This window comes from Carassius auratus, chromosome 36, assembly GCF_003368295.1.
Source record: "Carassius auratus strain Wakin chromosome 36, ASM336829v1, whole genome shotgun sequence".
Taxonomy (NCBI): Eukaryota; Metazoa; Chordata; class Actinopteri; order Cypriniformes; family Cyprinidae; genus Carassius; species Carassius auratus.
Genome location: NC_039278.1, coordinates 14,291,329 through 14,315,888, shown reverse-complemented (window position 1 = coordinate 14,315,888; position 24,560 = coordinate 14,291,329). Strand labels below are relative to the sequence as shown.

The following is a 24,560-nucleotide window of genomic DNA, read 5'->3' as shown; positions in this document are numbered from 1 at the left end:
GTTTGTGTATGCTACATCTTCTCAGCCACATCAGACAGTCTATTCATAGGTCACAAACAGCTTTGGCTTGTGGTCAGGAAGGCCATATGGTTGAGTGGGCAGTAGGCCGTCTAGAGAGGGAAACACACAAACACTGGCAGCGTTAAAGGCCAGCAATGTCAATACACACAGAACACATACACACCTACCATCCAGTCAACCTTTCAGGTTTTCCATGTATCCGTCTGTGCCCTTTACCAGCAATGATCTTGGCTAAAGCCTGCAGGGTGCTCAAAAATGTCCTCAAGTCCAACAGATGTGCAGCAGTCTCTGCGGATTCTGAGGGCACCTCTAACAATCATGTGAACGGCTTCTGAACAATGCAACTCAACAGACACTATTCAGTCAGAATAAATAGGAATATTGTATGAAATTCTGATGGACTACTTATCAATCATAAAGTCCTTCTGTAAATAAATATTAGTATGATGCTAGAAATCCAATGAATCTCATTCAAGAAAATTGAGAGCGATCAGTTCAGAAAAGTGGTTCTTAACCATTTGGTTTCCAAGACCATGACCATGGTCTAGTACACCTGCCAAAACAAAATCAAGACATTATTGTCCAAAAACATAGACATAGCCCAATCCCTACCCATAATTCTAACCCTACCCTTAATTTATTCCTAAAATCAGTGGGAAATGATAGCTGATTAACAATTGTGTAGAAGCACCTAACCCTGATTGTAAGCCCAAAAAACAGATATTTCCTGAAAAGTTATATCTCAATCTGATTGGTTGATTGGAATGTTGGTCCTGGATCAACATCTTTGTTGTCAACATTCCACTGATTAACTGGTTAATGGTTTTTAAGTCTATACAATACATTTACAGATTCTGGCAATTTTAATATAGTAGTAGACTTCAATTTCGATTAAGTACAATGGCTTTAAGGCTTTCAATTATGCTGCTCAATACCAGCTGTGTTCAGGTTTATTATTAGAAACACATTAAGTGCATATTCTTCAATAAGATGGTCGAACGTCACTTAAAGGGGTAATTCACCCCTGGCAAAATGGGCTTTTAATAAAATTGAGCTATCTATGCAGTAGAAAGTCTAAATCTTTTTGAAATCGATGCAATATGACTAGGGGTGCAGGTAACATGGAAAAAGAGTACACATTGTTCATTAACATAAAATGCGTGTGGCACAACAATACAAAGCTGGTAGAAAATCATCAAAGTCACCCTTTAATGGTTCTCTTTTTTGCTCTGAAGCATTATAAACCAACTAAGTCAAACAAACATTTACTTTTTCTTACTTATTTTACGTACTGAGGGAGAAATTCAGAGAGGCTAGACAAGTAGCTTGTGTAAAATTCATCATGCATTCTGCTAACATGACACCCTTTCACCTGAAATACCAAACAGCTAATTAAGAAACCAGGAAACTGAGACTGTGACAACACACAACGTGAGAGCTGGTTGTCGATTATATTTAAACTAGATGCCAATAAAATACCCTGAATAGGAATTTAATCTTAATTAAACTTTTCCTTGTAGATATTCACATTTTTCAGCATCTTTGTGTGGACTGAGGAGAGGCTACACAAAATATGCTGCATCTCTCCTGCAGCGTGACAATAGGAGATTATCAAACACGGAGCTTTTTCATGAGCAAACAGCAGGAAGGTTTGGTTCATGTTGTCATGCTTCTCCAATAATCTTTAGAGGGAGCTTTTGAGCTAAAATGTCACTGTGGCATTTGGAAGAGCATTTCTCCTGGTCCAAGAAGTTCATGGGCACTTTGATTGTTTGATTGTGGACTTTCAGCTTAATGCTGTGGGATAAAGAGAGGAGATAGAGAAAGACCAAGAGAGGCGGACACATCTATAAGGCATACATTTGTGGTATAATGTGAACAATATCAAAATTCTGATCAGAGTAAAAGTATTTGACATTCCAGGTGCTGATGTACTGACTGTCAAGATACTGCAATAGCAATACATATTCTGAATGACAAGGCGGACAGTTGCCCACACGATCAAGAATTTTGAGTAGTTTGAGGTCTGAGTTCATGACAACCTACCAATCAAGCAGAAAACTGCAAACGACATTATATGCAACACCCGGTGTATTGTAGCTTTCAATTTGGTCTTTTTTCCGTAGTTGTCTTTTATAAAAAAATTTTGACTTGATTTTCAAAACACAGCAAAATTAAATTCTGTCATCATTTACTCACACATTGCTGGAATAGTGATTAAAGTGATTAATGAAATAGTGGCTTTTAATTTTATTTCATTAGAATCATATAATTTACAATTATTATTATTATTTTTTTTTTTTTTTACAAAATAAGATATTTGAAGAATGTGGGTATCCAAAAAGTCTCTGGTCCCCATTGACTTCCACAGTATGGAACAAATACTATGAAATCAGTGGTGACCTGAAACTGTTAGGTTACTCACATTCTTTTGTGTTCAACAGGAGAAATTGATTCAGATTTGGAACAACTTGAGGGTGAGAAAATGATGATTTTTGGGTAAACGATTCCTTTATCATTTGAGGCAAGTATGTAATGACTTAACATAGTTCAGGTATAATTTTGGCTCATGTTGCAACAGTTGTTCTAGTTAGTCAAATGTCACCTGTGCACTAGATTTCTCAAATGGTGCCACAGATTTTGGAACTGGATTGGGAACATGGCTCTGAATGAGTGTCAGAATTCATCCAGTTTAAATAATGAACTTTTCCCCAAGTGTCATTTTTTTTCTTCTTCACTTGAATAATGATATTTTAACTGGTATAGTTAAGTCTAGGATATGTTGTGTTACTTTAAAACATTCCCATTATAGCAGGGACTATAACTGGAACGAGCCAATTTAACGACAGCTGTGTCCTTATTATAACTTCTGTAGCACGAGGAAAAAAAAAAATAAAATAGTTCATCAATTCAGAAGAACCTTATGAACATAAATAATGTCTAATTATTAATTTTAGTCTTTACGTATAAAACTATCCTAGAAACAAAACATCAACATGGAATTTAAAAAAAAGCACAATTAGTGAATTACACCAAACTTTTTGAAAGCACTGCAGTGAAGAGATAATTCTGACAAAAAGAATCTTCAAAACTGGTCTTAATATAGAAGATTTTAAATCTGATCTGTCGATGAACTACCGTTGCGTCTCAAGAACAAATCAATTGCTGGACTGAGATTAGGAAAGACCAAGACATAATGAGCATGTTGTGTTATCTTAGCACAGGTAACCTGAACCTGCTGGATCAATACAGACCAACAGGAGAACAGAGAAGCAAACGGGGAGTCTAAAAAGCATGCTGCTTCACCCGTGTACTCACGTAAAAGAAAATGGAGGGTTAAGACTGACCAAATATTAATGCCATTCATTCAATCATGATCTCCAGACACTTTCTGCTGTCTCTGGCTCTTCCTGTCTATGATGAGGACCGCTGAGGTTCTGTGTGAAATATTTGAGTTATATGGGGCCGTCGCTGATGTGAAAGCTTGTTCCCTATGCTGTTAGGATGTCTGAGGGGTGTGATGATTCTCGGAAGTGCTAAACTAAGGTCAGCATATCAGAAACAATTGGTAATGACAATATAAGCTTGAATTGAAATGGAACAAGTCACGCAGTCTAGTCATACCATCTGTGGTGAGTTTCACTATTAGCTAGTTTCTTTCAACCTTTCTGAAAAAAAAATATAAAACACTTTGGGTGCTTGGATACTTCCTTCTAGCAATTGTGCTGTTTAAAGGAATAGTTCACCAAAAAATACAATTTGCTGAAAATCTACTCACCCTCAAGCCATCAAAGATGCAGATATTTTAATCGCAGCAGATTTGGACAAATGTAGCATTACATCACTTGCTCATCAATAGATCCTCTGGAGTGAATGGGTGCCGTCAGAATGAGAGTCCAAGCAGCTGATAAATACAAACAATAATCCAGACAATAACAGTCCATGAATTAACATCCTGTATATTGAAAAGTGACAAATTTATAATAAACTTAATCATTTTAAATCACTTAAAATTAATCATTAAGACATTTTCAATTTCAAACCATTTGTTTTAGATAGAAGTCCTCTATCCATAATATTACTTTCTCCAGTTGTTTAAATCAGGAAAGAAATAAACACGTAGGTGTTTATGATGTGAGAGGACAACAGAGAAACTTTTGTTTTGTTTGCATGTTTTTTTTCTGACTTCACCCATTCACTGCAGGGGATCCATTGGCGAGCAAGTGATGCAATGTTATATTTCTCCAAATCTGTTAAACAAACTCATCTACATCTTAAATGGGCTGAGGGAGTACATTTTCTTGTGTATATTTATTTACTTTGGAACTACACAAAATTAAGTAAATGAACTACATTTAAAATATGGTTATGTTTAATTCTTGCTATATGCCGGAAATAATATCCATAGTCAGAGAAAAATTAATAACTGTGATAAAAAAAAAAGTGATAACTGTGACCGAAAAGCATGCGCAATTCTGTTAAACCTAGGTAGAGGTATTATATTTTGTGGTCATGAATGGTTGGGTAAGCAATACCGTAAAGTCACTTTAATGCACATTACGAACACAAAGAAAGCAGAACTATGTTTCCACTTGAACGACCTCCTCCAGGAATGGGTCTGGTTGCCATAGGGATTCCCTTCTACTGTCCTAGTCAGAATTTGAAGCGTCTCTGTGCAATCTGCCCACGAACAAGAGAGGACCAACCTTCCGTCTCACATCACAAACTGCATACAAATTACTCATTCTGACTACGCAAAGTTCAATCATCTGCAGCCCACACAAGCTAAGGACAGACGGCCTTTGCAATGGATTATTCATGACGAGAAATATTTGCCTTTTGTTTGTGATGTACAAAGAGAGGGCTGTTTAAAATGGAAATTAGCTTCTAAAAGATATATTTAAGAGTGACTTTGAAAACGATGCCTGTGAAACATCGAGAGAGCAGAACGAATGTAGGCGCTAGAGAAAATGCTCTATTTGGCAGGCTCCTAGGTGTAGATTAGGGGCGGGTATCTGCAGGTCTATCGCGAGGTGATGCATATGCAATGTGTCGATGGAACTGTAGGAATCGTGTTATGTAATGTAAACAAAGCCACGTTGAATCTGAATCTCAGGCTTGATGTGGAAGAGTTGTGGCTGAGATGTGATCAAAAAGAAAGTTATATATATATATATATATATATATATATATATATATATATATATATATATATATATACACACACACACACACACACACACATAGTTGCTGTAGCTGTTCGAACACAACTGAACATGCTACATGGTAGCAAATCGAATAGAAGACATTCAAAGAGAAACAAATCATGCAACAACCAGCTTGTGCACGTGTGATCGACTAGTTGGTCTATTTGTTTTTCTTTTTTTTTTTTTTTTACACTTTCTATCTTATAACATGCTGACAGAAGGCTATGGACTATATACAGGGTAGATGTGATTTGTATTTCATTAGTGTTAATCTTGAGTACTCCGAGTAGTATTGCATCCTTCATTATTTCGTTATTTGTCAGATTTATAAAAGCAAGATACAGCTTTATACTTCCTTCCGCAAACGGCCAGGCTTGTGGAGGCGTGCGTGCCGTTGCTTAAGAGTCATGAGAATGCACAGCTTTTGCATAACGATCGTCTGCATGATGTGACATTGACATAAATAATTCCCTTAATGCTGGATTCTTTGGGAAGCTGAACAAGGTTATTCTTTCTTCACAACCAAGAACACACTTATTTGATGACTGTTGTGGTCAAAAACAAAACGTAAAATTCTTCTCGAGCAAGACCTGTGCAGAGCTGCCAACATCTGTAAACCAAATGAAGCACGTTGATGGGCATGCTCATTTTCTCTCTATGGTTGATGTGTGCTCACACACTTCCTGGGGAAGTGCCCATAAAAGGAATTCCACCATTTACGACATGACAAAGGGCCATATAAAAAAAAAAAAAAAAAAAAAACTTTTCGAAACTTATACAAACTATTAATAAGTGTATTTGGTACAGAAATACTTCATCATACATCCATTAAATTTTTTGAGACTTTGGTCATGTTTAGCATGAGAATCCAACTCTTTAGTGGTGTAAATAAGTCAGAATGCATGAAATAGCATTAGACATTCCCTTTAAATATGAGGGCTGGGTACTTTTTAGGCACAGACTAAATTGCCTCGATACCATGGAGTATTGAAAAATATCTTGTCGTTTGGTACCAAGTTTCGATACCTAAGGAGTTGATATGGTCAACATCAAAGCTGCATGCTTGATGTGCCTAAATCAAGATCTGGTGATTGGCTCTGGTGAGGCATCCAGGAAAAACACTAGTTTATGCCGGTTATGCTCAGAGACGTGGCTCACACGTGAGGCTGTAGTGTGTAAGCGTCAGACCCCCATAGATGTGGGGCTATGTATAACACCAATTTACCTACACAGATGTTCTTCAGATATTCTCTAACCTAGAACTGCAAGTTGATGACAAAAAGATTTCTATAAGGGTCAGAAAGTAAACATGCATGAAAAGGGAAAGGTGAAGGACAGGAGGTGATAATTTATCTACCAGCTGAGCAGACAGATCTTGAGGCTGGATGAGGCAGGAGGCTGAGCCTGTTGGCTGCGTTCACACTGACGCTGCATCAGGGCAGATGGTGGAGAGAGTTGAGGGGGGCTCACACACACACAAATGATGCCAAAAAATATATACAGAAACTCTGATGGCCATCGAAAAGGCTACCAAAATCACTTAAAAATATAAATATTTACTTATTTTTGGACCATTGGTCACTTATGTTAAAATGTACAAAATCGTGAGAGCACAAATTACAAGCAAAATCAAAGAACGGGTTATGTGATGTAATTTCAAACATGAGAGACATGAGTGCATTTTTTTATACAGTAAAGCTGCTTGCTTCAAAGAAAACTATAGTATAAAGCACTATATACAGGTCCTTCTCAAAAATTAGCACATTGTGATAAAGTTAATTATTTTCCATAACGTAATAATAAAAATTTAACTTTCATATATTTTAGATTCATTGCACACCAACTGAAATATTTCAGGTCTTTTATTGTTTTAATACTGGTGATTTTGTCATACAGCTCATGAAAACCCAAAATTCCTATCTCAAAAAATTAGCATATCATGAAAAGGTTCTCTAAACGAGCTATTAACCTAATCATCTGAATCAACTAATTAACTCTAAACACCTGCAAAAGATTCCTGAGGCTTTTAAAAACTCCTAGCCTGGTTCATTACTCAAAACCGCAATCATGGGTAAGACTGCCAACCTGAGAAGGCCATCATTGACACCCTCAAGCGAGAGGGTAAGACACAGAAAGAAATTTCTGAACGAATAGGCTGTTCCCAGAGTGCTGTATCAAGGCACCTCAGTGGGAAGTCTGTGGGAAGGAAAAAGTGTGGCAAAAAACGCTGCACAACGACAAGAGGTGACCAGATCCTGAGGAAGATTGTGGAGAAGGACCGATTCCAGACCTTGGGGGACCTGCGGAAGCAGTGGACTGAGTCTGGAGTAGAAACATCCAGAGCCACCGTGCACAGGCGTGTGCAGGAAATGGGCTACAGAGAAGCAGCACTGGACTGTTGCTACAAAGTACTTTTTTCGGATGAAAGCAAATTTTGCATGTCATTCGGAAATCAAGGTGCCAGAGTCTGGAGGAAGACTGGGGAGAAGGAAATGCCAAAATGCCTGAAGTCCAGTGTCAAGTACCCACAGTCAGTGATGGTCTGGGGTGCCATGTCAGCTGCTGGTGTTGGTCCACTGTGTTTTATCAAGGGCAGGGTCAATGCAGCTAGTTATCAGGAGATTTTGGAGCACTTCATGCTTCCATCTGCTGAAAAGCTTTATGGAGATTAAGATTTCGTTTTTCAGCACGACCTGGCACCTGCTCACAGTGCCAAAACCACTGGTAAATGGTTTACTGACCATGGTATTACTGTGTTCAATTGGCCTGCCAACCTTCTGACCTGAACCCCATAGAGAATTTGTGGGATATTGTAAAGAGAAAGTTGAGAGACGCAAGACACAACACTCTGGATGAGCTTAAGGCCACTATCGAAGCATCCTTGGCCTCCATAACACCTCAGCAGTGCCACAGGCTTATTGCCTCCATGCCACGCCGCATTGAAGCAGTCATTTCTGCAAAAGGATTCCTGACCAAGTGTGGAGTGCATAACTGAACATAATTATTTGAAGGTTGACTTTTTTTGTATTAAAAACACTTTTCTTTTATTGATCGGATTAAATATGCTATTTTTTTGAGATAGGAATTTTGGGTTTTCATGAGCTGTATGCCAAAATCATCAGTATTAAAACAATAAAAGACCTGAAATATTTCAGTTGGTGTGCAATGAATCAAAAATATATGAAAGTTTAATTTTTATCATTACATTATGGAAAATAATGAACTTTATCACAATATGCTAATTTTTTGAGAAGGACCTGTAAATAAATGTGACAGGACTTGATAGCACATCAGTATTGCAGAGCTTTCGCAAACATATCCACATCGTTATGATCACATGCTTTCTTAACTGCTGTTATCTCACAACTCATTTTTGTTGTGCATTTATTCTGTTATTGACAGTGCTGGGATGTTGACTAAAAATATAATACTGCCAAGTTAATCAAACTTAATTTTACCCCTAAAACAAAGAATAAAAATTAACATTGCTGTAAGTATATTGGGGTTTTAAGCCACAGCTTTAAAATCTTTTGAATGTGCATCTTTACTGCTTCCCTTCCACGCAAAATCTCTGCACTTTCCTCTACTTACCTCTTCCCAATTCGCAATCCTGCAACTCTCATTTGCTGCTTTCTTTGCCCTCATCCCCAGCTTTTCTTCTCTCTCTTTGTCCTTAATTGCTATGATTAAGTCTACTGCTTAATAATTACTGTCTGCATCCCTCCAGATAGTGGCCAAAAACACTGACAGGCTAGGCGTTTGTTCCCTCATGAACTTTATGCATCAGTACACCAATCATGTCGAACCAAACCCAAGCATGGAATCAATCACACTATGGCGACGTCTTGAATTGAACACAGCTGCACCAACCTTCAAGTTAAGTTGAAAAGCTAGAGAACAGACATTTGATAAATGTTGAAGGTGTTGATGTTACCTTGATGTAGCAGTTCAGCTGTGGATAGACTCTCTGCACCCCAAGGAAAATAGAGAGAGGGGTTCGGTGGGGGAAGGATGCTGTGACAACATGTGTGACCTCTGGGAAAGAAAAAACCCGGAAGCCGTTCTTCACATACAGCTGCTGCTGTTCCTCGTTGGGTCTGTCCTCGCCTTCACTCAAAATACTACCCACTGCATAGCGACACTTCTGTGCTGGAATCTACAACACACATAAACATTTTGTACTGAAGAACCAATTACTGTCAAAAAAGGTTTTCATCACTTAAGACAATCATAAAAAAAGATTTTTACAATAATTTAATGATTTAAACTAAAACACTGCTGAAGAAAAGAAACAAAAAATTAAATCCAATCAGTTAACCAGTCCACTTAAACATATTCTTTTTAAGAATTTTTTTTTTTTAATGAATACTTTTATTCACCAAGGATGCATGAAATTGATCAAAAGATACATTTTTAATGTTATACTTATTAAAAATATTTGTATTTCAATTGAGCGAAAATTAAACAAAAATAATAAAAAAAGTTTCATGATTTCTTCTAAAATATGAGGCACCACAACTTACACATCTCACAATGCTTATCTTATGCAACTAATAAGCAGGAAGGTGTCCCTCACTCTTGCGAGTGCAGTTATGTTCAATGACAACAGGGAGCGTCTACGATTCGGTGATTCACAGAGGAAAAGCTAGCTTAATGAGAATAAACAAAGCCATGGCTGAAAAAAGCATATAAATGTATTAGATGGAGTTGCATGAGCAGGTGGCATTATGTGGTGAAAATACAACAGCAATGAAGCTGTAGTTTTGAGAAGACTGTGCCTAGTTGCCACATGTCGTCTGGCAGCTTCGAGACCGGTGTGGACGGATGCCCAACTGTCACTTTTCATGCACGCCTCTAACTTTTACCAACCGAAGGCATATTCTTGCAAATGAGGGCACCGGGGAAGTTTGAGATGGATTGTACGACCCAAACTAGGCATGGGGTTCAGGTCTCTCGAGCATTTGGAGAGAAAAGGGGTAGGTTGCTGAAGCTAGACTGTGACAGATGAAGATCTGTTTAGAAAAGAGTCTGCAACAGTGCCCAGAACATCCATCCTTTAAATTGGAGGAAAGTATTCATTCATCTCATAGTCTTCTGGGTCACTTTCGGTCTCCAGCCAGGCCCTCCAGGAATAGATTGCACCACCAGTCAGAAAAGCAGATAAATAAACAGGTTAAATTGACCATCAAGACTGTTTGTTGTTTACATTATAACCATACAGTCCTAATCAGTTCTGATCCTTGTAGCATCGCATAATTCTTCAAGTAGTCTGCTCACATCTGTATCATTCTGAGGCCATGGTCTACGGGAGGTCTGGTTTCCCAGTGCGCTTCCAGCAGGTGTTGTTCCCAGGAAGTGTGTTTTAACAGACTGTCCTGTCACTAAGCCTTCATTTGCTCAGAGCCCTTGACAGAAATTCTGAAAGTCTCTTCCAACATGGCATTAGATTATAAATAAATGAGATCAGCTACAACAAAACCTTAGGAAAGAGACAAAAGACCCTGTTTTGTGAACAGTTTAGTCAACAGAACATCTTTTTTTTCTGTAACTCTCAAATATTACAGGGTATTGGTGCATTTTATTCCAAAAATATATTATTAATAATATACTAAAATATATTTTTGTTATTTTTAATCTTGACAAAAATTTAGTTCATATTTCACCATGTCAGAGTTATTACTATCGTACTCAATTTTGCAATTACAGAAATGGCTTATTTATTTGACACTTGACATTTAGTAGATGAAAATTTTAACAAACTTAAAAGTATATACATTTGTAACAAACCAAAGCAATTTTTATTTTATTTTTTTATTTCAATCATGAAATATGTATAAACATTAAGTACAGTAATTTAAAGGTATTTAACTAAAAATACTTGTGAAAACTGAGCTATAATATCATATAATAAGAACACTATTATTAGTTATTCTGTAAGTAGGATCATAAATGTTTATTAAGGATATTAATATAATACAACAACACCAACACAAAAAGTCTTGGCGAATTAATACATCACAATAATCAGGTAGGTTGACTAAATATAGACCAAAAAGTAAAAACCAATCACCAAACCAGTTTAGATTAAAAACATGTATTTTACATTCCAATGATCACTGATGCCCCTACATAGTTTTTCTCGGAGTATCCTGTTTTGCTCTAAAAAACATACTACTGCCATTTCATGTTGACTTTTAGTGTCAGTTTATAGACAAAATGGTGATGGTTTATGGTGACTTTCAGTCTTCACTGAGCCTTAACTACTACATCACACCACACCATACAATAAACAACCAATAAAAATACCAGTAAGTCATACCACAATAATCATATATACTTTAACTGACAACTGGAAAAGCTCACACGGACTCTGAAAATTGGGTTTAAAGGAGTTGCAATACGTGTACAGGAAGCAGGGTTAACTTTGAGGTGGCATGTTTAGTCACGACTGAGGTAAACGTCTGAAAAGAGAAGCTTGTAGACATTGAAATATGGCGAGAAAAGATCATTCAAGACACTGAACTGACAGAGAGAATGAAGTACTGATGAGCATATGTAACTGTCAGCGTAGCGGTTCTGTTTTACATTTGTCGTTTTACGTTAAGTAGCAGTCAAATCCATTTCAGGCAAATTTGCTAAATGTCACTGAGGTTACGAAGCTGCAGCAGTCCTTTGGGAAATCGACTCCAAAATACCTTGGAAAGCAGACTCATTTATTCATCACTTCAGACGCGCTTTTAAAAGCTCTTGCATCTTCCCTTCCCCCCTCGCTGTCACTGCCGCTATCCGCATCTTCACAGTGGACTGCCTTTTCATGTTCCTGCCATCCTCAGACAGCTAGGACGCTGCGAAAATACTAATAGTTGTGATGGCGAGAGCCAGTTGGAATTCTGTTCCAAGACATTTGTTGACAACAGGATGCTTAAGTTCCTTCCCGAAAATGGCAGTTTGTTGATATTATCTTTTCTGTCACTAGTCAATGATTGATGGGTCAATAAAATGATCAGATTAAGCTATCAAGCTCATCAAATCATTCTCAGTTCTTTAGAACAGAAAACACTCAATTAGGGCCTGTTTTAACATGAGTTGAAGGCCTTTGTTTTTCTAGCATCTTTTGCATATTTGAACCCTTTCAAGCAGTGACTGTATGATTATGAGATACATCTTTTCACACTGAGGACAACTGAGGGACCCATACACAACTATTACAAAAGGTAAAAACATTCACTGATGCTCCAGAAGGAAAGACAATGCATTAAGAGTGAAAACTTTTGAACAGGATGATGAAGATTTTCTTATTTAATTTAAAGATCATATTTTTAGTACTGGCAAAAATGAAGTTAAAAAAAAGTTATTTCATTTAGTACTTACCAAAAATTACTTATCATAGTTTTAGTTTACAATAACATCACTGTTTGGAATTACATGAAGTTGAGTACATGATAACAGAATTTTCAGACAAATTATCCCATTTAGGGTACAAAAAAGTGCAAAAAAGCATGCAAATACTTTAAATAAACTTTAATAAAAGTGCATTTCTGCCAACAGTCATCATCACCTAATAGCAGCCTTCGCCGCAAGTGTCTACTGTGCCTATTTTTCTTTTCATCTTTGAGACTGACTCGCAAATGGCCGATGTGGGGAACATAGAAAGAGCAAACCCTAAAACTCTCAGTCACTTAGGGACTGGAATGCCTTTCATGGCCCCTCACAGAATCCGGCATGTGAAGAAGTCTTCCCAGCTCCTCTTATCCATGGCAACCATCTTCAGACCCAAGGGCTTTCACTTCCACTCCATTGTTTGACCTGATGAGAGAAAGTTCCCAAAAGCTCGTGGGCTTGCAGACTACAGTAGCAGTCAGTGAATTAAAAAATAGAGGGACCATGGTGGTCATGCCAATCCTTGTGGTAAAATCCTTCATCCCTGAGGAGTCCATTGTTTTCCAGTCCTGTTACTGCCTCTCTCTACTTTCTATCGGCAGCCTTTGGGAGCTTTTGACCTCCGGATTTAGCACCCCAGGCTCCTCTTAATGAGCTGAGATCATTATGACAATTAGCTGAACTGGATCAGGACTTGGCCATGGCTGTATGCGTGGATCTTTGGACAGTTGCTAATTGGGGACTTGGAGAAAGAAAAACAGTCTGTCATTGACAATGAGCCTTTGAAAGTAAGACCGAGCTGTCAATCAAGAGTCGGACTCCATTCCAGTAGGGCTTTCTGGTGTTAGGTTGAATACACAACCTTAATGCTATGAAAACCGTTTTGACTGGTCAAGAAGGAGGTGGGCAGGAAGTGTGAGAAATGAGATGATGCAAGTTCTGCATCAAAGAAAGTCACAGGAAAACTAATAGGCTTTCTTTGCCAAAACGAGTCAAGAAGTAATTCACCGTGAGCCTACACTAAATGATTCCGAGCATTGTCTCGAACAGGACTGTTGGTTTCTGCTCTTCCTCTGCTGTAGAAATGGTGGTTATTTTTAGATAATAGATAAATAAATACATAAATAGGTCAATATAAATACACTCCTAAATGCCAAATAAAAAGACCCTGTTTCAAACTTTGTAAGAACTAAATAACTGAAAAGTGATTCAACCCATAAGGCAACTGGAGCCACTGAAGGTCTGACAAACAGTCACAGAATGTCTGGTATGAGCTCATTTATATTCCATAAAAGTGTAACGGCAATCGAAGTAGGTACAGGGCACCAGCATTTGTCCTTTTTATGACATTCTGAGATCAAGTTCAGCCTAGGCTAGGGTTCATGAAATAATAACCTCGATGCCTTTCTTTAAATTCAGACCATAGATCGCTTCAGTTGGCTACTTATGCTTCCTCTCGTCTACATTCTCTACTGAATTGAATCTGAACTAAATCCAAACAACATCAGAATGTAGCTCCTAGGACTTTAATGTATATAACAAGATCCTGTACATCAAATCTTTTGATCTGTTTTGTCTTGTATATAACATTGAAACACCAATGGGAATATTTGTATAATTTATGAGCTGATCTTTTCTTGGAACATAAAAGAGAATTTGAATTATATGCTTTTCCCCATGCAATTAGAAAGAATTTCTAACTTTTAAACTGCAACTTTCAAAGATTTATGAACGAATTAATCTTTTGAATCAGATCTTGGCAGTGAATCAGTTGATTGGATTGACAGAACTGGTCTGAAAGATTTGTTCCCGAGTCAAACTGATCGGCTGTATAACTTAAACTTGGGTCATTTTATCATAAAAATATTTCTTTCAAAATATATATTTTATGAGAGAAAGTCATACAGGTTGGGACTACATGAAGATGAAAATTTAAAGAATGCATTTCTTTCTGTTCCTTTATCGCTTCTTTTTTGGTAAGAACAACACTGTTACAGATAAATGTAAATGCAATCAGTCCAAACTGATTTTATAATGTAATGGCCATGAATAATTCTCTGGCTTTAGCAATAATGCATTTACATTGCGAGAGGCATTTTGCAATAATGAATATGGAAAATGTGTACAGCAGGAACATTTTAAAATTGAACACCATTTATCATGATTATATATGATCAAATGAGATAATAAGTGATAAGAGCCGCTCAATAATAGATAATCTAATTATATCAAAAACAGATCAAATCAGAACATACAAACACATTCCATACCTACTGTACATGGTTAACTGCATAATCAACATTAGTGCACAACATGACTATATCAACACCTCCATCTAGTGGTGTATGAGGATCAACAACTCATCAACACACATTAAAATGAATAAAGAATATTAATTAAGAAATAACCCTGAATAGAACACATATCACAATACAGATTTAGTGTGCATAACATCTCTAATGAAAAGCCCTCTTGTAAGACCTTTGTATGAGACCTTTAAATGAATTGACTAAAGCAATTTACTTTCATGAGAGAATTGAAGTTTAATGCATGTGTAATGTGTCTGATGTGCTGAGCGATGCATACTGAGTATTCAGTAAACAGGAAATAGCACAGGCAACTCTAAAGCCACAGCTTACACTTCACAGCTACTAATATAATTAAGATGTATAAATTAGTCAGCTATAATGAGAGTGATGATGGCTGGGGGAATTAGAATTTAAAGTACATTCTAAATAGATAAACAGATTACATTCCGAATAGATTCTGCAGGTTTTTCTGCAGCTTTTCTATTGTCTGTGCAATATATAGTGCAGGTAAAATTATGCCTTTAATGAGCAGCATATATATGGAATGTCTAATGGAAATTAAGTAAAAAGTACAGAACAAATCACATTATGCCTTTCATTTGCAGTATTTTATTCTAAATGTAATGTCCCAAGTGGACCATTAGTAATGAGGGCAGTTTAAGTTCAATATATATTGTGCTCCATGGAGTTGCATATGCAGAGCATATGTGCTTTACTTAAAGGGTGAGTATTTCTTTAAAAGTTAAAAAAGTTTGGGCTTATTTTTCAATATGACCATTCAAGTATTGTGATAGTACTTCTATTATTTGTTACTGAAGTTAACATGGATTAAAAAGCAAAGAATAATTTTAGTAAAAAATTATAATAAAAAAAAGTGCTTGACATGTCTGAAGGCTGAATGTGCTATGTAATGTGGGCCACCTTGATTAGAACAGAACTGAACTTCCACTAATTCTACTAAATCGTTAAAATAAAACTGACATTCAATCACTATTTTAAGGTTGAAATTTGACTAGAAAACAGAAATGAGTGTGCAGTAAGAAAATTCAAGTCAGTTATGGATAAAAGGAAAGAGAGCAGAAAGGAAGTGAAAAAGGAAGGAGTGAAAAAAGGATTGAGAGGAGCAAAATAGATGCAGAGTATAAAGCTTTGAAATATGATCATAATTAAAGTTCATTTGAAGATTTAAGAGAAAACAGACAGAGAAAAAGTTGTACATTTTGTTGTGTGTTATAGTCAAATTTTTAATATGCTCACTTATTTTCATGAAATTTCAGTTATATATATGCATTCATGCATATAATATATGCATGAATTGAGTGAACGTACAAATTTTATTCATAGTCATGGCTGAATCTGTTTGATGATGAATGTTTGTTTGATAATGCATTAACAAACATAAAAAATGAATTAATAAATAAATGTGTTTTTTATAAATTCTAATTATGACACAAGATCATTTCTGATAAATCAGAGGTTGGTGCACTTTACCTGAAAATACATTAGTCTGGAGTGCATAATCTTAAAATGTTTATTGGCAAATAGGCTACCTTTCAAATAACATGATGTCATATGAACTTAATTTAAATGAAAATATTACCGGACCTTAAAGTTAACAAAGGTAATTAAAAAATTCAGCCTTCATATACAGCTAGATATTCTGTAGATATACACAAACAGTGGGGGTCAAAGGTCTGGAATTATGTTTAAATATTTTAATACTAATAAGAAGTAATTTAATAGTTCAAATGATTTATTGTTAATGTGTATTTTCATTTATTTATGTGATGAGAAACTGACTGGAACCATTACTCCTCTCTTCAGTGTCACATGATCCATCAGAAATCACTCTTATATGCTGATTTGCTGCTTAATTATTTTTTATATAATAATATTATTTATATATATATATATATATATATATATATATATATATATATATATATATATATATATATATATATATATATAATAATCGAAATAAAGCAATGTTTAAAAATGTAATAAATAAACTTTTCTAGAATAAGTTACAGCCGAAAATCAATCACTGATCCACCTGTCACACTAAGTAATACACCAGTTGTCCTCGTTCATTCAAAGGTCTACTCACCTTCTTTGGATCATCATAAAATATCCCAATGCATGACAGCTTGGGTCCAATGCTGCAGCTCTCTCTGAACAGTGACCCACAGTCTTTATAAGGTCCACATTTGTATTTATAGGCTATAGTAATGCTCCTGACTGGGGCTAAACCAGTCCTGATGTTGATTTTAGTGATCAGTCCAGAGTATAAAATGTAACATACAGCTATGAGAAAAAGAACTAAAGAGATAAAGGCAGTGACACTCAAAATCTGCCATTCCCACATGTCAGCTGAATGTTGTGAGGTTAAAGAGCAAAAGAACAACCGAGAGCTGCTTTTATCGAGGATAATAGTCTCACTCGTTCATTCATTCAAAACTCAGCCAGGCTGTGGGGGGTTAATGAGCGACTGCATTAGTTGAAGGAAAAATGGTCTCATATTACAGGATTCATGAATAGAAATCAGAAGTTAGTTGAAGATGGTGCAGAGAATTAATCACTTCCCTAAACACAACACAGAACAGAGCTTCCTGGACGGAACCATTCGCTTCAAATAGGGGTGAGAGCTATTTATCACTACTGAAAGACTGTCATGTTTCTTTTCTAAACACTTATAATTCACTGTCACTGAAAACTCTCGTTTAATACAGTTTTTTTTTTTTTCTAAACGGTTCAAGGGTTTTGCTTATGTACACTGAAGGGTTGATTGGATTTGATTAGGAATGTCACAATTAAAAACTGCGCACAGAACACACAAAGTTGTCAGCTGTGAAATCTTTTATTAAGTTTTTATAATTTAATTAACCTTCAGACAATCATTTGTTTGTATTGCACTTTTGCATGTTTCACTTAATACACAGAAGAGATTCGCGATGAATCGTTAGTTGTGCTTGGATCATTTTAATGAACAGACCGAAGCAGTTCACAAGATCGCATTGAACTAAACTTTTACTGTCTATGAACTAAACTGAATTCGAGAACTGATCAGTCATTGGCTGATGTTGAGTGTTACTTCAATATCCAATATCCAATACAAATAATAAATAACATATTTTAATGCAGCAGCTTACACAAATTGCATCGGGTATTAAAAGGACCAGATCGGGACTCGGAATCAGCAGACAATCAATATTCAATGACTCTGATCCAATCGGAAAAAAAAATCCTTGATGGGAACATATCTATTAATACATTTTTAAATATATTACATTTAATATATATATATATATATATATATATATATATATATATATATATATATATATAGATAGATATATATATATATATATATATATATATATATATATATATATATATTTAGGTTCTAAACTACTTGATTTTTATTAGTTATTTAGTTTTTTTTTTCCCTCTTATTATTATTTTAATTAAAGGGTTAGTTCAGCCAAAAATGAAAATGAACCCTTTCTTCTTTCAGACGAATTCAGTCAGAGTTATTTTAAAAATTATCTTTGATCTTTCAAGCTGTTTGATGCCACTCAGCGGGTGTTGCACTGCATCGGTCCATACGAAGTTTAATAAAAAGCGCATCCATTAAAAAACGTGTCTCACATGGCTCCGGGGGTTGAACAAATGCCTTTTTGTAGCGAATCTCTGCGTTTTTGTATGAAAAATATCCATGTAATAATCAATTTAATCTAGCTTGCATGCACTGTTGTAAATGAAGCAGTTCCGGAGGAATGAGGTATGAGGTCAGCGCTATACATCGGTGAATCTCGTGAAAACTAATGTTTGTTAACAGGAGCAAAGGAAGCAAAGTTTGTTTACTTTAGCAGAGGAAAACCAGTCTCCTCTTGGCTTGTCGAAATCCTCCGACATTCTTTTTTACAAATCCTCTCCCCTGCGTTTCCGCCAGCGTCACTTCTGAGCAGTGCATGCAAAGCTGACCACATACGGAACTGCTTCATTTACAACTGTGAGCGCATGCTAGATTAAAGTGATTATTACATTTTGAATATGGATATTTTTCTTACAAAAATGCATCGATTCGCTATAGAAGCCGAATGCAGTGCAACACCTGTTGAGTGGCATCAGCTTGAAAGATCAAAGACAGTTTTTTTTTTTTAAATCACTCCAACTGAATTTGTCTGAAAGAAGAAAGTCGTATAGGATGACTTCATGGTGAGTAATTTATGGGTTAATTTTAATTTTGGCTGAACTAACCCTTTAACTGTTGTAATAACTACTAAGCAGGGATATGCAGGGCTTAGAATGCAATACCCCCATTTGAAAGAAGATGACAGTGTTTACAAGTATTTACCTCTTGCTGATCGCCTCTACCACGTCCATGATACGCGCCTCCCCTCCCTTTGCATTCTAAGGTAGGCATATTACGAATATATCAATCGTTAATACAAAGATCAAGAGATAGAATATTAAATATTTTACAGGCAGGTTTTAGTCAAGCCATTTTATTTTTAATTTCTATAATGTATTTACTTACTTTTTTACTTGTTTAAATAACTAAATTTTTGTGCATTTTATATGATTATTATTATTTTACACTGAAGTATTTGTTTGTAGCCTAAATCAAGTGCAACGATTCGCTTATTTGGGTACAATTTCATATGGTCCGTGGTACTCGGTAGAATGAGGATCCAGTTTGAAGTGTGTGTGTGTGTGTGTGTGTGTGTGTGTGTGTGTTTGTCCATTAGGGGGCGCTGCTCCTTCCTCACACACAACACTCGGCGGCTAACGCTAACTAGCTCACGATGGCCGGACAGGAGGATCCAGTGCAAAGGGAAATTCACCAAGACTGGGCGAACCGTGAATATATCGAGGTGATCACCAGCAGCATTAAGAAGATAGCCGATTTCCTCAATTCCTTCGGTAAGATGGAGAAGCTCCGACTTGTTGTTTATTTTTATACAATTATTACGCCATTTCTTCACGCTAGCATGCTAATCGAGAGCAGTGGGTCATTAGAATGCATAATTTGCGGAAAAGTATGTGGGCTACATCATGTGTTTTGGTTTTAAATGTTGTTTAGAACCAAATGATATCATGATAAAGGAGTGTATGTGTTGAAGACATGGTTTATTAGACATACTTTATTAGACACACAGGCAGTGTAATGACCAGGAAAAACAAACAGGCGTTAGGTTGGGTTGGTCTGGTCGTATCGTTCTTTTTTTTTCAGATTCTTTTTTTTTTTTTTACAATAAATAAAATGTTAATATGATTATTTAAGTTAAATGGATTTCAATAGCTATATACACATTTAATATCTTTGCTGATAGTCAAAGAGTCAAACAGGGTGAAATAATGTTAATTCTAATGCAGTTTGTTTTGATAAATCAGCCCCAATTTTAGTGCTAGCAATGTCAATAATTTAACAAAAAGGTCACTTATAACTTTCATATATATATATATATATATATGTATAACTTGCATTCTTATTCTATTTATATAAGTATTAATGATTAATGATAACTATTTATAATTGCATTAATATATAGATTGTTAATATAACATTTATATTATTAATAATTATGTTAATGACTTATTTTTGTCATTTTATTTTTTAATGTATGCATTCTTATTATTGGCTATTTTTAAATATTTGTAATATTGTTGCAACATATTTAATTATGGCAATAAATAGGGCCTTTCTCTCGTTTGTGTCCTAATACAGAAATGTTTCTGATTTTCTTTCCTCAGATATGTCCTGCAGGTCCCGTTTAGCCACTTTGAATGAGAAGCTTACTGCTTTGGAGAGGAGGATTGAGTACATTGAAGCCAGAGTATGTTTTAAGTTGTTAACAAGAGTTTGCAGGACCTTCTTGTTTTAAATCGTTTGAAATAAACACCTGATTTGTTTTCCGTTTGGTTTCTTAAGGTCACAAAAGGGGAAACCTTGACTTAGACATCGTCCCCGGGACAACACCAGAGTCAAGAAGATGGCTTCAAACACTCACCTCCTGACTTTTTGATTTTTTTTTTTAATTATTCAAGCTAATTTTTGTTAGTTGGCTGTTGTAGATCAGTTCATTTCTGTAAGGGACCATTGTGATGATGCGTATGCTATAAACAGATATGTGTTTTACTTATTTCATGCCTGATTATGGCTGAGGTTATGCTTTATCTGGTCCTTTATTTTAATTTTATTTTTATGTGTCAGATGACCATTTAATGTCTCTGTGGTGCTTGTTCATGCAAACAGCCCAATGTCGCTTGGTTGTGACCTGCTTTTAAATAACTTTGAGACTCCATGCAATACATTAACAGTCCTGCAAATTTAGACTAAAATCAACATGGAGAAACAGATTTTATGCCTTTTTTAATTTTAATGAATAGCTAATAATTTTTCGAGTTTTGATTTGCCCTTCTTTGTTTTACTGTCAATTCTTTTATTTGTGTTTGAAATACATTTCTGCCTGCTGTACATTTATCATGCAACAAACATCTGCACAGAGAGATGCCAGTTAGAGGTGGGAGTAGATGGAAAGCACTAAAGTGCCAATCAGACTGTTTTAAAAGTGTTTAGTGCTTTTTCTCCAGTAACACAATTTTATGTCTTAGTGTCTGTTACTAAGATGTTTTTGTGGTTAAATATTAAATAAAAAACTCTTAAATTGTCATGATTGTGCTAATATTAATTAGTTAAATGTATTAAATATATCTTAATTTTGAATATAGGTTTAATATATGTTTTAATGTGTGTGTGTGTGTGTGTGTGTATATATATATATATATATAGAGAGAGAGAGAGAGAGAATAGAATTATAGGATATTGACTTGTGGACTAATGATATACGTTTAGCCAATGGGAATGACATAATAATCTGAAGTTGTTAGATTTTACAAAACTGAAACTAGTTTTCATGCATGAATGTATATAAACATGAATTTCTTACAAGACGTCATGTAATTTTGCGAGCAAGTAACGTGTAACACATTATTAAAATAAATTTAGTTTAATCCTACGCATGCCAACAGTTGCTGAAAGCAGAATAAAACTCTTTAAAGTATGGGTTACAACTATATTCAGTAGCATTTCACTTTATTATAACAAATAATTTTTTCTGTCAGACTTAGCATTCTAGCCATTATTTTTCATAAAAAATCTGCATGAACGACTTTATTTACATAACCAATAGCATCCTAGAAACGTCTTCAAGGAAGATAGTTATGAATTCTTCAGTCTAAAAGGTGAACAGAACGTCGGACTTTTATTTTGCTTCAACGTCGAGTGTTTCTTTTTATACTTTCCGCTTCCGTTTTCGTTTATTACATAGATGCATCCATGCATCTATATTCGACACAAGCCACAAGTTAATAATGTTCTCTTTCACATCTTTATGAGACAGAAATTTACATAGAAGACATGATGCGATCATACAGCCAGGATATGAGTGGCGGACTCGAGAATGTTCCTGTTTTGATTGAGAACAGTGTTCCCAAAGAGGCTTTTTCCAACTTTCAGGTAATTACATAATATTTCACTCGCCTAACATTAAAATCTTTATAGATATATTGCCATTTTTATCACTTTGAAGTCTAATAGTGTTTTTAAACAGCGCTTAATTTTATTTTAATGACGATATTGATATTTACATGGCGTGAATACCCTCACCACCACTAGATGGCAGCACTTTCATATACTTTCGCACTCATTTACATTTTTAAAATATGTCTTAATCTGACACCATTCTTTAGTATGTACTAGAAAGTGTACAAGGACCAGGCTGTGACATTGATCCTAGTGTGGTGACCCTCCCTGGCTGCTCATGTCGTGTCCAGTCCTGCCTGCCCAACAGCTGCCCCTGTTTGAGGTTTGGCCAGATGTATGACAGCAAGGGACGTCTGAACCAACAGCAAGAGGACGGCGACTTCAGCAGGCCTGTGTTTGAGTGCAATGCCTTATGTGCCTGCAGTGAGTCCTGCCAGAACCGTGTCGTTCAAAAGGGGGTCGAGGTTCGTCTGGGTGTTTTCAGCACAGACGACAGGGGTTTGGGGGTGGAGGCTCTAGAGCGCCTCCCTTGTGGCCGTTTCGTATGCGAGTACGCCGGGGAAATAATCGGGTCTCAAGAGGCCCGCAGCCGCCAGCTCTCCCAGACTCCACTAGATATGAACTACATCATTGCTTTGCAGGAGCACAGCGGAGAGGACAGGATCACCCAGACGTTTGTGGACCCCGTGACCATAGGCAATGTGGGAAGATTCATCAACCACTCCTGCAAACCCAACCTGGTCATGGTGCCCGTCCGAGTGCACTCACTGCTGCCCAGACTCGCCCTGTTTGCAAATCGTGATATAGAAAGGTACGAAGAACTGACTTTTGACTATGCTGGTGGGCAAAACAGCAGCACAGACACACGGAAATGGGATAAAGCACCAAGCGGGACACTCACAGGGGCTGATGTTGATAAAATACCACTGAGAAAAGTCTGTCACTGTGGGGCTTCAAACTGCACAGGATTTTTACCATTAGATATGTCAGTTCTCCATTAAATAAAGTGTTTTATGTCTCCTAATGAGTTGGCATTAGAAATGTTTTGTTATTGTATTATAAACCTCCTGCATAAATACCTATTTAATATTATTACTTTTTGTGAAAGTGTTATAAAGCGTAATCAGTATGCATGAGAAAATGGCATGAAAAATGCATGTTTTTTTTACAACAGGTTTACATGTAGCAATAAATCAAATGCTTTGACACTTTATAATAATAAGGTTCAGTTAGATTACCTTAGTTTAAGACACAGTGTATTGACTAAAAAGGAAATATATTTTTTATAATATAATCTTTATTATATATTTTAAAACTGTAAAGATTTAGAAAATAACATTTATTTAAGATTATTACAACATTATTAAAGCCACTTTAACATTAAAACATAAACCTAGATTAATAAAGGCAGTAAAATGGCTGTTCATTGTTGGTTGTTTTTAGCTGAAACTACTAACAATTATTTTCGAAAGTCTTAGAAAAAAATATTTAAAAACAATCGATAGAAATATTTAAAAACAAACAAAAACTAATAACATTGACAAAATGTACAAAACAAAACGACTTAAAATTTAAAATGAAAAATAATATACTATATAAAAATAATATACGATATATAATACTATAATAGAAGAAAGTGAAAAAAAAAAAGTTGTTTATTGTTTTCTGTTTACTTATTTTTCCAAATGGTTAAACATGATTGACTCAATATTTGAGAATCCATTGTAAAGTTGAAAATTATAAACATCATTTATTAGCAGAATGAGTCCTCTGCTTGGTAACTGAAAACAAAAACAAGAGTCCAACTGCTACAGTGTTCACAGGTTGATATATTGATCATTATTGTAAACCCTAAACCTAACAAATTCTAGCAGTTAGTCCAAAATGTCCAGCAACAGCATCTTGTGTATTTCACCATAAAAGTCTGCTTTAAGATCACTGTATCTTAGTGGGCAATGACTCTGAGCAATTAAAAAGGGCCCATGGGTGTTTTAAAATAGTAACAGCCTTTAGTCTCCTGTCACACCCGGGTGGGAGTGACCCATTTCACTCTGACGCCACCCTTAAATCTGCCCCCTCTCCTCTCCATCT

General features: G+C 35.8%; 2 protein-coding genes and 1 pseudogene across 2 annotated transcripts; 2 read left to right on the top strand and 1 right to left on the bottom strand.

Moving 5' to 3' along the window:
- The window catches only part of LOC113055356 (testis-expressed protein 264-like), a 37,640-nt pseudogene extending 19,970 nt beyond the window's left edge, over nt 1–17,670 (bottom strand).
- Nucleotides 17,671–19,676: 2,006 nt separating this feature from the next.
- On the top strand, nt 19,677–21,595 carry LOC113055358 (BRICK1 subunit of SCAR/WAVE actin nucleating complex). Its single transcript, XM_026221613.1, has 3 exons — nt 19,677–19,846; nt 20,678–20,760; nt 20,856–21,595. Exons 1-3 carry the CDS (start codon nt 19,729–19,731, stop codon nt 20,880–20,882), a joined length of 228 nt encoding a protein of 75 aa, XP_026077398.1. The 5' UTR covers nt 19,677–19,728; the 3' UTR covers nt 20,883–21,595.
- A 113-nt stretch (nt 21,596–21,708) lies between these two features.
- Nucleotides 21,709–23,560, top strand: LOC113055357 (histone-lysine N-methyltransferase SETMAR-like). Its single transcript, XM_026221612.1, has 2 exons — nt 21,709–22,442; nt 22,676–23,560. The coding sequence occupies exons 1-2, from the start codon at nt 22,344–22,346 to the stop codon at nt 23,468–23,470; spliced, it is 894 nt and encodes a 297-aa protein (XP_026077397.1). The 5' UTR covers nt 21,709–22,343; the 3' UTR covers nt 23,471–23,560.
- Nucleotides 23,561–24,560: the final 1,000 nt, after the last annotated feature.

Excerpts from the sequence above, each read along its gene's own strand:
- LOC113055358 (XM_026221613.1), top strand. The coding sequence starts at position 19,729 with ATGGCCGGACAGGAGGATCCAGTGCAAAGGGAAATTCACCAAGACTGG. Across the intron at positions 19,847-20,677 it reads CGATTTCCTCAATTCCTTCG|ATATGTCCTGCAGGTCCCGT; the intron begins GTAAGATGGAGA and ends TTCTTTCCTCAG. Across the intron at positions 20,761-20,855 it reads TTGAGTACATTGAAGCCAGA|GTCACAAAAGGGGAAACCTT; the intron begins GTATGTTTTAAG and ends TGGTTTCTTAAG.
- LOC113055357 (XM_026221612.1), top strand. The coding sequence starts at position 22,344 with ATGATGCGATCATACAGCCAGGATATGAGTGGCGGACTCGAGAATGTT. Across the intron at positions 22,443-22,675 it reads AGGCTTTTTCCAACTTTCAG|TATGTACTAGAAAGTGTACA; the intron begins GTAATTACATAA and ends ACCATTCTTTAG.